General features: G+C 37.6%; 1 protein-coding gene across 5 annotated transcripts in view; it reads right to left on the bottom strand.

The window, feature by feature from the left end:
* Positions 1 to 12,996, bottom strand: part of SRBD1 (S1 RNA binding domain 1) — a 123,168-nt gene that overhangs the window by 88,838 nt on the left and 21,334 nt on the right. For all 5 annotated transcript variants that reach the window (XM_071739443.1, XM_071739446.1, XM_071739445.1 and 2 more), the window contains exons 11-13: positions 11,188 to 11,291; positions 6,092 to 6,199; positions 379 to 536 (exon numbers count right to left, since the gene is read on the bottom strand). In XM_071739443.1, the coding sequence (XP_071595544.1) occupies positions 379 to 536; positions 6,092 to 6,199; positions 11,188 to 11,291 (370 nt within the window). The remainder of the gene's footprint in view (positions 1 to 378; positions 537 to 6,091; positions 6,200 to 11,187; positions 11,292 to 12,996) is intronic.

Here is a 12,996-nt window from a genome sequence, read left to right as displayed (position 1 = left end):
GTCCAGATGTCCAAGATATTACCCATGGAAAAACCAAAGTTATAGGAAGTATATAGAGTTAAATTTTGCTTAACAATAAAAATGCCAGGTGTTCTCTTTGCTGACTACTGAGAGGCACAATTATTTGAACCTGCATTCAAGAAGGCAAAAGGGATTTTAAATTGTATTTTAGAGAGAAATAATAGCACCAAAGGAGACACTGGAATCTAAGTGCCAGAAACTTAAACTTAAGAAAGGCTTCCATGACAGGATGCATTAAAAACCCTAAAAGCTTCAGAAAAAAAGCAATTTGATAACAGGGTAGACTGAAAACAATCTTTCCTCTAAATGAATGTATTTTTATCAGTCCTTTCAAAAATATTTTTAGCTGAAACTTACTGGTTGGTGAAATAATGGCCAACTTGCAGCCATGTTTGTAGCCAGGATCCACTCCCATTAAAGTACGGCCTCTCACAGGGCTGGTCAGAAGCAACTGGCGTAGATTTCTCCCAAACATCATCACAGACTCCTTCTCTGCATCAGATGTCAACTTTGATCTTAAAGGGGTGGAAGAAAAAAAAAAAAAATTATTTCCCCCTCAATTAGCTTTTAAATGCCCTTCTGAATTGTTCTGAAGTTGAAAGGCTTATTCCAATCCTGTTTTCATTATCTTTAATTATATATTACACGTCAAATCAAGTTTTTGACACTTCTTAACAAAGGATCAGCTATGATCCTTTGGGATCATATGGGAATGCCTACACTAGTTTGGGTAAGTGGTGCCTTCTGTCATCCCAGAGGGTCCTGTCTCCAGGTGTGGCTATAACCAGTTTCCTGGGGAGCTGATACAGCAGCACCAGTGTACCTGTCCCATAATTTCACCTTAGCTTCCAGTTTCTTTCAGCTCACAGTATTTCCTAAGCTTGACATGATTTGTCTCTTCAGTAGCCTGTACCAGATCTCTTGTCCAACAATCCTGTCTTCTACTGAAGCCATGCACATTTGTTACATCCACATAGTCCACTGGTAGCAATTTCTGCAGGTCCATCACAAACTCAGCAAATAACAGTTGACATCTTTTAGTTGGAAGCTGAATCTTTTTAATTTGTCTGGCCTTCTAGGTCTTACACTAGAAAAGAGTAAAATTTCTCCCTAGAAATCCTGTGCCACTCTTCACTCACACTTCATCTCCAAATCCTCTCTTTTCCGAGCTGAAGAGTCCGTAATTCTTCACACAGAGATTACTTTATACCTTGCTCCCTTTCACTGGATCTTGTCAAGTTCTAACGAATCCTTTTATTATTTCCCCCCTCCTTGAGGTTGAGGGGACAAAAATGGTCAACAACATCCTAAATTGCCCCTGTACTCAGCGCTGGCGAGGCTACACCTCGAGTCCTGTGTCCATTTCTGGGCCCCTCAGTTTAGGAAGGATATCGAGGTCCTGGAGCAGGTCCAAAGGAGGGCAACCAGGCTGGTGAAGGGACTCGAGCACAGATCCTATGAGGAGAGGCTGAGGGAGCTGGGGCTGTTCAGTCTGGAGAAGAGGAGGCTCAGAGGAGACCTCATCACTCTCTACAACTCCCTGAAAGGAGGTCGGAGCCAGGTGGGGGTTGGGCTCTGTAGCCAATGCCCCTGTAGCCAACCAGGGGGTTGGTTGCCTTTTCCCAGGCAACTCTCAGCAAGACAAGAGGGCACGGTCTCAAGTTGTGCCGGGGGAGGTTTAGGTTGGACATTAGAAAGAATTTCTTTACTGAGAGGGTGATCAGACATTGGAATGGGCTGCTCAGGGAAGTGGTGGATTCTCTGTCCCTGGAGATATTTAAAAAGAGCCTGGATGTGGCACTCAGTGCCATGGTCTGGTAACTGCAGCGGTAGTGGATCAAGGGTTGGACTTGATGATCTCTCAGGTCCTTTCCAACCCAGCCAATTCTATGATTCTATGAAATACAGACAAACTAAATCAAGACAATGTTTTGTCTTTAGTGCTTAACTGAATAATCTTATCTTCTGAGCATTTAACATTTACATGGGGCTACTTTCCACAGTGCCCAAACATCTTTCCTGAGTGTCAGGACAGCTCAGAGTTCATCATTTTCTATAGAGAAAGAAAATTACTTCCCATTGCAAACATCATTTCACATTTCAGTTGCAATTTCATTCTCTGAACATTCAATCTTGCAGCATCATTCTCCTATTCTTAAAAAAGGAAATAAAAATAACCTAAACCTAAAGAAGGAGCTTCTTCCAGGTAGAGTCCAGGGGCAGAACAATTTGATACTACTTGTGAGAGACCAGAGAAAACAAATACCTAAGCATCACAGCCATATGGGTCTTTTACATCCATGTACACCAGATATTCAGTCTGTCATATGTGCACAGAAATTAAGAGTGACTTGTAAAAAAGGGAAGGCTGAATACTCTTGAGCTGGAGGCTCTATACAGAAACAAGCCTACTTCCAGCTTTCCATCTATCCCAGAGATATGGGGTCCCTATTGCCCACAAGGCCAGTCCTCCCACACCACAAATTCACATCAGTCCATCTGTGAAGGGATATTTGTACAGGAATTAAAATTGCCCCTAAATGCATGCTGTTAGTTACGTACACCTTATGGAAATCATGTTTAATATTAGCATAGAGATACAGAAATTTTTATAGTAACAGGAAATGTCCCTTAAAGTGCCAGGTGTGTAGGGGGAGCATAATATGTCCTTTCTATTATATAATATCCTGTATTTTTTTATTTAAAATATAGACTGCCTCTCACTCAACACTTCTATCAATGGCAAGATCTACTGTCCCAAGTACTGGCCCTAAATTTCAAGTTTGGAATAGTCATTTGATCCTCAAGCAAACCACCTTAAACAATCTAAAATCTTTCCCTTTTTCAGTGCACTACTGGCTTCATCATCCAAATGGCAAGATGCCCTGCTTCATGTTTTTCCAATTTGTGACAATCCTCATTGGTACAGCACTAATAAAAGGCAGAGGTGGATAGCAGTCCTCTGCCCTAAACACAAGAAGAATTGTTATTTTGTTTAAAAAATAAAAACAAAACCAAGAAGCAAACAAAAAAACCTAAACAAAACCAACACCCAAATAAAACCCAAAAAAACTTTTCAGTTGTTACTTTATTAAAAAATATCAATCAAATCAGAATTTCAAGTCCCTCTCCTGAACTATATGAAGCACTCAGACTTCCATATACAGTCTGAGAGTCAATCCTTTCTGTGGAAAAATATCTGCAAACCAGCTTCAGGTGTGAAACAAGATATAGAGAGAAATGTTCGTGTCCCTGAAGACAGAGTAGAGAAAGCACTCAGTTTAAGAAAGCATGGAAAATTAGGAAAGGATTATCCATTAAAAATTATGTCCATGCTGTATCACTTGTATCAAATCCTAAAGGAATCATTCCATGCAGGACTGAAACAAAATAAAATGGATTTCAAAGAGCCAAAAGCAACACTGGACATCATTATACCAGATACAAGAAATTATGATAACTGACAGAGTGCAAGAAAGGAAATTAAACAATAAGGTAACTGTCTTGCTGGCAAGTTTCATTCTTCTGATCATTGAAAGCACCAGAAATTTCAATAAACTCTTGGAAACTTTCTGTTCCAACATTTAATGATTAAGAAAAGAAAAAAGAACAGTGGGGAATGGGGTTGGAAATATTAAGGCTAAAAGAAGGTATTGAATACTTTAGCAGCCCTTTGGAAGAATACTGAAAATCAGCTTCTGATGTTGGTGGAAAGAGAATAAAAGAGGATAAGGGTTAAATGGTCATGGACCAGGAACTCTACACGCAGGTGCTTTGCATTCCTCTATACAGGACATATTTCAGCTTTTCCTCATGAGATACCAACAATCATGCAAAATTACCACAATGAGTAAAACAAGCCACTCAGGAACAGCAGTAAGCTTTGCATTCTTTGCTTTTATGACTTGTGAGCTATGTCTAAGAAATGGCAGGGAAGGAAGCTGTTTTTACTTTTTTTTTTTTAACAGAATAGAAAACCTTGGGCAACCTACTGCTGAAGCAGCCCTCCGTGTCATAGACAACACACAGGCCACAGAGTCTTGGTTCCCACCTGGTTCCCTGGTGGGAACCAAAAACACAACAAAAGAACCCTAAATAAGCTTTATGTCAGTTTGCTTATTTATAAAAGCAAACCGCAAATATTCTAAGGGAGTTTGACTGTAGAGAGGGCTAACAATGACAACTACTTTCACACTCCTGTAACAGAAGCCAAGTATTGAACTCACTATCACAACATGTTCATCATTTCAGCCAAAAAAAAGACACTGTGCCTCCCCTAAAGTAGCTACGTGTACTGTGGCCACAAAATGTGAAATTCACAATAGCAAAAAACAGACTCGCTAATGAAAAGAGGTGAAGCAATCCTGCTTGCAATGTAATGATCAAACACAATATTCACTATTAAAGAAAACCCAAAAGTCATTAGAAATATCTCCTGTTCAAAACTTCAGCTGGTGGTTCTTTTCAGAGAGCAAGAACATAGAACACTGAGTCGCTGATGCTCAGGGAAAAAGTGCCAGGAAAAAAACCTCAAATTTGAACAGAAACATAACAGAACAGACAAGCAGGCAAAGAAAACCCAAGATTTCAAAATGTGATTTCCTATTTTAGGTACTGAATAGCCAATACATGTCATTTTGACACAAGTAATTTCAACATTTCTGGTCCAAGAAACAAGGTCTGCTTGATAACCTCCATTTAAACTACCTCAAAACAGTTATTAAAATTCAGGTCATATGTCAGAAACCTTCCCAGAATAAAACACATTATGTTTTGGGGACCTTCTCTTGTACTCAAGAGAAGAACCACACTGCAAATAAATATGTTAGCCATTACAGGATAACATTTTTACAATGTAGACTTTTTGACATATTAAATAATTTTTATTATGCAGTAAACTCCTGTAACTACACCGTGAAAATACCCTACTAATGTTACTTTTATAACACTACGGTTCAAGTTTCCTTTAAATTTAGAACAATCTTACAGAACTTAAAGTGACATTTTGTGTGATGACATCACCAGATCACCAGAAGCAAGTTTACTGACATCTCTAGAGCCATCACAATACCTGCAAAATGGTAACAGACTAACAGTAATTCTTTCAACACAAAGTGCAGACGACAAACATGAGGGACACCTCCAAGCACAACAACGACTTTGCTGGTTTCTTTCAGACAGGTGAAAATAAATAAAAAAAAAAAAAAAAAAAAAAATTAAAAAAAAAAAAAAAAAAAAGGGTCAGAACAAAGTTACTGACAGTACTATTACTGTGACATGGAGATGCTGGTAAAATTCAGTGACATAACTGAATGCTAATAAAAGGAAAAAGATACAGCTGTTACGATTTTATAGATCTAAACTGTACTTCATTATATAAATGGCTTGACATACAGGCTGAGGAAGTTTGGGTTGTTCAGCCTACAGAAGAGGAGGCTCCAAGGTGACCTTATAATGACCTTCCCATATGTGAAGGGGGCCTACAAGAAAGCTGGGGTAGGGTTTTTTACACAGGTGTGTAACCAGAGGACAAAGGGAAATGGTTTCAAACTTGAAGAGGGGAGATTTAGATTAGACACTAGGAAAAACTTTCCTGTGAAGGTGGCGAGACGCTGGCACAGGTTACCCAAGGAAGTTGTGGCTGCCCCTTCCCTGGAAGTGTTCAAGGCCAGGCTGGATGGGGCCTTGAGCAACCCGGTCTAGTGGAAGGTGCCTCTGCCCATGCAGGGGGGTTGGAACTAGATGATCTTTAAGGTCCCTTCCAAAACCATTTTATGATTCTATGATTCTGTGAAATGCGCAAACAACAATTATGTAACCATGTAAAAGGTTTTATCAAGTCAAGCAAGATCAATTCTCTACTGTAGCCTGAATTAGAGAGGGTCAAACAAGTGAAACATACAGAACCAAGATTCATTCACCAAGATGGTTCATTCCTGCTGTAAGCACAATAAAAAAAAAAAACCCACAATAGTATTTTTAAGTAGCTAAAAGTTATTTTAATAAAATGTTGGGGAGGGAACTTTTAAGAAATTGGTAGTATGAAAATACACACTCATTCTGGGCTTACCTGAATTCTCTACAGAGAAGAGGATATATAAGGCGCTTATATGCATCCTCCACTGAATTCCGTAGTATACTCATTAATTCCGGTTTTAAAAACTGTTTTGGTCTCCATCTGCAAAAAAACAAAAAAAAAACAGAACAAAAACCCAGTAAGAAATATTTTAGGAACACACTCAAAAATTGAAATAAAAATAATTTTGAAAAATACTTTTACTTTGAAGGTAATGTAACATAAATTGCAGTATTACTACAACAAAGTGGAAATGAAATTATAATTTCAAATATGAATGGAATGAGAAGTTGCTTATGGTTCTACTAGAAGACAAGGCTTATCTTTTCTCTTTTTTTTTTTTCTGGTTAGGTATTAGAACACAATCAGAATTTATGTTTTCAAGGCAATATCTAAGAAAAAAGTTACTTTTCACTTTGAGAAGTCAAACCTTACCACAACTGAATGAAGAACTTGGTTCCATATTAGCATTAGGTTGCATTCTTTGCTATTGCTTGCTACATTAAAAAAATTACTAAACATCCTCTGTAACTGTCACTGCAGAGCTACTGATGGAAGTCAACTATGCCCAGAAGAAATTCAAAAGCTAAACTCATGTCAATTAATGAAACTCAATTCAAATTTGATTTGTAATGCTTTGAGTATCTCTATGTATTTCTATTCAAGCTCAAGATGATATCTATTCATTTTGTAACAGTCCTTTAAAAAAAAAAAAATCCACAAAACAGCAAAACCCAAACAACTTGCAAACTGTTTTGGCTTTACTTGCTATTGATATATTTGAAGTGTAAATAATATCCTAGCAAAAGGGAAAATTAAATAAAAAATACCTAACACAAGACTACTTCCCAACATTTTCTAAGACAAACTCTCTGAAGTATTCCCTTTTCTAAGGAGATTGTGCCCAGTGCTCATAGATGTAACAATTACCTCCGATTTCATCCTAAAATACACCTCAGTTTCAAAGCTCCCCAAAGACATCCCAGATTCCACTGATCTTACTGCCTTAGGCAACATTACTGTGGGGTGATGGGGCAGGGGAAAAGTCCCTTGAACAAGTGTAACTGACTCGCTGAAGACTGTCTAGAGAATAAGCACAGGGAAAGATTGAGGAGATGCATCAAGACACATTAAACTCAAATAGAAGTAAGGACTATGAACATATTCTGTTATTTTGAAAAGAAGTAAAAAACAGGAAGACTATTCGTATCAGAGGTTTCTTCACTTACTGTGTTTTTTCAGTCTCACCTAAGTGAGATACACACATTTTTCACTATGTGTAAGTAATTTCTGGAAGACTTTTTGTCTGTTTCTGCTTGATTGGTTGGGTAGGTTTTTTGTTTCAGTTTGGGGTTTTTTTGGTTGTTTTGTTTGGGGGTCTTTTTGTTGGTTGTTTTTGTTGTTTTGGGTTTTTTGGTTAGGTTTAGTTTTGGGGTTTTTTTTGTTTGGTTGGTTTTAAATGCAATGTTATATATTTATGGCCATTTGATCATGTGCCCGTGTGAAAGCCAAGGCAAAAAGAGGATCAAGTTTTACTTTTGACTTTTTTTACTTTTACTTGCTCAGAAATATTGGGAATCCTAAATTGTAACTCAGACAGCTTCTTAGTTGAAGGGGATGTAGTTTCCTGAAACAGCTTTTTTAAGTGTCTACACATTCAACAGTTGAGAAATGTGTGATCAAGTCAACACTGCATTAATGCAGACACAACATGGGAGCAGAATTAAGTTTACCACTTAGTTTTACAACATCCAGAGTTGTGAGTGCTTAGCCACATGACCTCATCACTTTGCTAACAGTTTTTGCAAATAGTTCTACTATACTTATTTGTAACTAGAGACTCTTTCCATACCTATATAAAATTGGCAGAGGCTTTAAACCTCCTTATTACCATTCAATTCTATAAACATTAAGTTTTTACAGGTGGCAAGTGTGACTACACTCCATCAGAAAATATCCTCAGCACAAATAAGAATGAATTTGGAAATCTGGCAGCTGTTTTACCCTCTCTTACATCTACTAAAACTAGGTAGCAAACCTTTTCTCTGTAAAAAGTTTATCGCAGCAGACATTTTTATTACCTGTCTATATATAAATTTTTTAAGCATTATTCTATTAATATCCAAACAGTAAGTTCAATCATAGCAAGTACTGCATTTTAATCATTCCAGTGCTTCATGAGGAAAGACAAAAATTCACTTCACTGCAAAAAAACAGAGCAAAAGCATGTCTATATAATTTTAAAGATCACTGAAACCTAGTTATGCTTCCTTCTAAGAATAGATTTGTTTTCTGGCAAGTGCTGGGAGTCTTTCAAGAACGCCCTCATGGAAGCACAAAAATAGTTCATCCCCTTTCAAGGCAAAGGAAGTAATCACAGATCCACACATGCAGGGACAGGGCATCCACAGATTCTCTGGGCAACATGGGCCAGTGCCTTACTACCCTCACAGGAAAGCATTTCTTCCTCATGTCTAATAGAAATTTAGCCTCCCCCAGTTCAAAGCCATTCCCCCTTGCCCTGTTGTATCCTGTCAGCTTTCCTGTAGGCCCCCTTCAAGTACCAGAAGGCCACTGTAAGGTCTCCCTAGAGCCTTCCCTTCTACAGGCTGAACAACCTTGACTTTTTCAGCCTGTCTTTGTAGGAGAGATGCTTCAGCCCTCTGATCACCTTCATGATCCTCCTCTGGACAAGAGTAAGAGGAACAAGAGACATCCTTGGCTTTACTGTGAGCTTCTGAGTCTGCTCAAAACCAAAGGAGAAGCATACCAGAAATGAATACCCATTGACAACTACAAGAGCATTTCCAGGGTCTGCAGAGATGCAGTTAGAAAAGCAAAAAACTCAGCTCAAATTGAACTTGGCCAGAGATGTCAAAAACTACAAAAAAGTGCTGTTCAGGTACAAAACAACAAGAAGAAACAGAAGGAAAATATTAGCTCCCTGTTAAAGAGGAGGGATTAGTCACCAACACTGAAAAGGCAGAAATTCTCAACACTTTCTTCACCTCTATCCTTACCAGCAGCTGAACCCCAGGCCTTGGGAATAACCCCAGCTGATGGAAACACAGACCTGTCTGTCAGTGAAGGAAGAGTTGGTATGCAAATTATTACAAGAGCCTGACGCCTACAAATTGATGGGCTCTGACAATATCTACTTGAGGGTGTGAGAGAGCTACCCAACATCTCTGCTAAGGCACACTCTATAACCTTTGGGAAGTTGTGGAGAGCAGGGGACAGAACAGAAGACTGGAGGAAGGTGGATGTTGCTCCATCTATAAAAAGGGCTTAAAAGGAGGAACCAGGAAACTGTAGGCTCATCAGCCTTACTTCAATCCCTGGTAAAGTTATGAAAAGGAAACTCCTTCCCAAGGAAAAACTCCATGATGTCTCTACACTCAAAGTCAGCTAAACAGCCCCTCTATGGCTGTTTCTCATTGATCTTTTTTCTGTATCACACTTCACAAGTACATTTTTGGGTCCAGTGCAGTTCTACTGTTAATGGAGCTAAGTTCATCAAACCACAGAAATTCCGCATTCTGGGGAAAAATAAAACACATTGGGCTAGGTATAAGGATACTCCTGAGTTTTCAGCACAAACCTGAATTTCAAGGAAATAGATTCTTCTACAGGCTAATAAGTATTCTGAACTTGCAAAGAAAATAAATTCATCCTAGAGAGCATCTATGTAGAGCTCAAGGCAATAAGGAAGAACTCCAACCTTCCAAAACCACTTCCCATTGAAGGGGCAACTAATGCTCAAAAATTCACCTCTGAAAAACACATAAAGGTCAGAATATTTGCTAATAATTCAATAGACAGTAGATAATACTCTATTGTGTGAATCCATCCTAGATACTGATGTATCAAGATCTACTGAAATCATTCCTTCAGAAGTTTTTTGATACTGGAGAAACTGTCCTCAAACAGCGTGAAGCTATAGGCATATATAGCCTCATGAGTGACAAGTATTAATAAGTAGTTTCATTTCCAAGATCAATATTCTTTTTATCTCAAGATGACTCACAGAAGTGCAATCAACAACAACAAAAAAAAATTTCAGTTCACATCCCACTATCATTTGTATAGCAGTGTCAAGCTGTTCTATTATCTGTGGCTCAGTGCTTCCAAATTCTGTCACAGACACAGTAAAAGCAAGACTGACAGATGTGTTCTCCTACAAAATATACATTTTGGGGGAGGACAGAAATTTCCCCACAGGCATTAAAACTAGCATGAAACTTAGGTGTGTTCAGGAATCCTGATACTTTACTGAAAAAGCAAAAAGTTACTTGCTATTAGTTCAAGGAACATATTTTGTTATCTAGACAAACCATAGTTTACTCCTTTCAGGGGCTTCCATGTTGGAAACAAGATCATGAAATTTGTTTCTATAGCAAAAAGGAACATTTTTACCACATCCCTTCCTTGGACTTGGTGTGGACAAAAAATACATGCTAGAACATTATTACAGTATACAATTTTATACATTAAAAAAGCAGATATTTTCCCATCTTTTTTCCTCCTTTTGATTATTCAGTTTTAGGATGCAAAGGTAGAAGTTTCTAAGGCATCTTCAGAACAGTGCTCAAATCTCAAACTACTGAGAAAGAGAAATCTGTCTTTTATATATGCAAGACGATGAAGTTTGGATCACAATACTCTCCAGCAGAGAACAAGATACAGTTTCCAAGAACAGACTAACAGATATACTGCACAAACCAACATACATTTAACTTAAACATTTTCAAAAAAACCTCAAAATTATGCAACAGTAAACATCTCACTTCAGGCTTAAAAAAACAACTTGTAAGAACAAATAAGAAATAATAGAGTAACTCAATATTTTAAAAAATCCAATTGCTTGAAGAACAGTTCCAGAACTGCCCAAGTATGGCCAAATGCACAATCTTTTTCAGCTACAACAGTTGGAAACACACAATAAGAATTGGCCATGTGCTCATTTCACCCAGTCTAGCAACTATTTGTTTAAATTGTTCTCTTAATGTAACAAGACATGTGAGGCACATTTCAGTACACAGCTGTCTATAGGAAAAAAGATTCCTGTAAGAATATGTATCCATGCAGACCTTTCATTGACACACCACCAACAGAATTCATTCTTCACCCCGTCAGGAATGTTGACCTTCACTGTCAGGATCTTCAGATTTTCCCCTCGGTTAATGGCCAGAATCTGAATGCAAACATAAATGGCAGAGACAGATGACACACAAAATATCCAAAAGATAAACTTATCAACATTTGTGTATGCACTTGCCTGACATTCTGTTGCAAATTGTGATGGTGGTACAGTAAATCAGTTCACAAAGTACTAGCATGTACAGATAACATCTACAATTTAAACACAGATTAAATCATGCCCTGGCATAACAAATCACACATTTTTCCTGGAGTCTGCAAGCTCAACACCCAGTTTATCTTAAACATACTTATATTACAAGTCCACATGAACTTAGTTGGTGGAGTAATCTTATTTAATAATCCAAATTAAAACTCAAGAAATTAACTGAAAAGTTATTCCAATCAGAACCAAATATAAGAAAGGGAAAAAGATAGTTCTAAGCTTCAGGCTTTGTTTTGCTTCCTAAAACCAATCCAGATTCAAAAATAATTATGAATCAGAACTTCTGTCCCAAAGGTAACCAGCTTAATTTGAAATAGGATGAATTTTTTAGTTACTCATCTTGTTCATAAATAGCTGAAAATATTATAGACTCTTTAGCTTAGTATTAGCACTTCAGCCTTAAAACATATGCACATATTTCCAGCAGGATCTCATGTACACAACTGTTTATTCATAATAGCAAGCTAAATATGGTTGCATGCACACTATCTACACACCGAGATCTATTTTAAAAAAATCTCTGTGGCTCTGCATTTAAAATCAGGATCGCAACAGGACTGGTGGATCCTGAAGGATACTGGAGGGCATCTATTAGTCTGGTTTCTCTGGGAATATGACAAGTGTGCACCTGAAGCAATCCTTTAGTATATATTAAGATAACTTCCTGGTCAAGAGATTTTAGCAGCTACAAATAAAACCCACACATTTTTAGATTTCGTTTTCGCTTTCAAAGTGTTTCAAAGAGCAGAAATAAAAAAACACACCTATTAGAAGTTGCCATTCCTGTATGACTACACATGTTGCTGTATGTAGCAGGCCCTGAGCACTGTCACAACAGAGCATTCTGTGTCAATCATGAACTTTAATTCAATCACTAGCTAACTCAGACATGTCACATATGTTAAATACAATGGTTTAAAATGACTTCAGGACATAGTACCAATTTACGTTTGTCAGCCGTACTGGTCTTGTGACATACCAGGCCTGACATATCATTGAACAACAAAGCTAATAATAAAGATTGCATGTGAAATATTATAGCATTTGGTACCTTTACTGCCAAAGCAAATGTTTTCATGTAGAGATTAGAAAGACACATTTTAACAAATCAAATGCTTTCATGTTTATTCTGATTTTATTTTCTTCTTTTAAAGAGAGAAAGTTAAATGTCAAGCTAAATGAAAACAAAATGATGCTTGTGACAGCGAAAGTATCTAATAGAATTATAATGTCATAATTCAGCACACTGTTAGTGGGGTCAACATTTGCATCACATTTTCTTTCCTGGCACTCCATCTGCAGAATGTGTCAGTCACCTGAACTTAAACCAGCTGTATTGCAGTCACTCATATTTTCTACATTTTTGTTCTTAGACAACCTGTCTATCTTGTTTTAAATGAAACGCATTCAGAGAAGAGTTATCAACCAGGAAATGCTCAACTAAGCAACTATTTACTGAATTTCTCCCCCTAATATAATAAAGGTGGGTTTGTTTTGATTTTATTTTTTTAAAGTAACAGGTTCAAATACCGCT

Source organism: Heliangelus exortis, chromosome 3, assembly GCF_036169615.1.
Source record: "Heliangelus exortis chromosome 3, bHelExo1.hap1, whole genome shotgun sequence".
NCBI classification, from domain to species: Eukaryota; Metazoa; Chordata; class Aves; order Apodiformes; family Trochilidae; genus Heliangelus; species Heliangelus exortis.
Note: the sequence above shows the minus strand (reverse complement) of the source record. Positions and strands in the feature narration are given on the sequence as shown.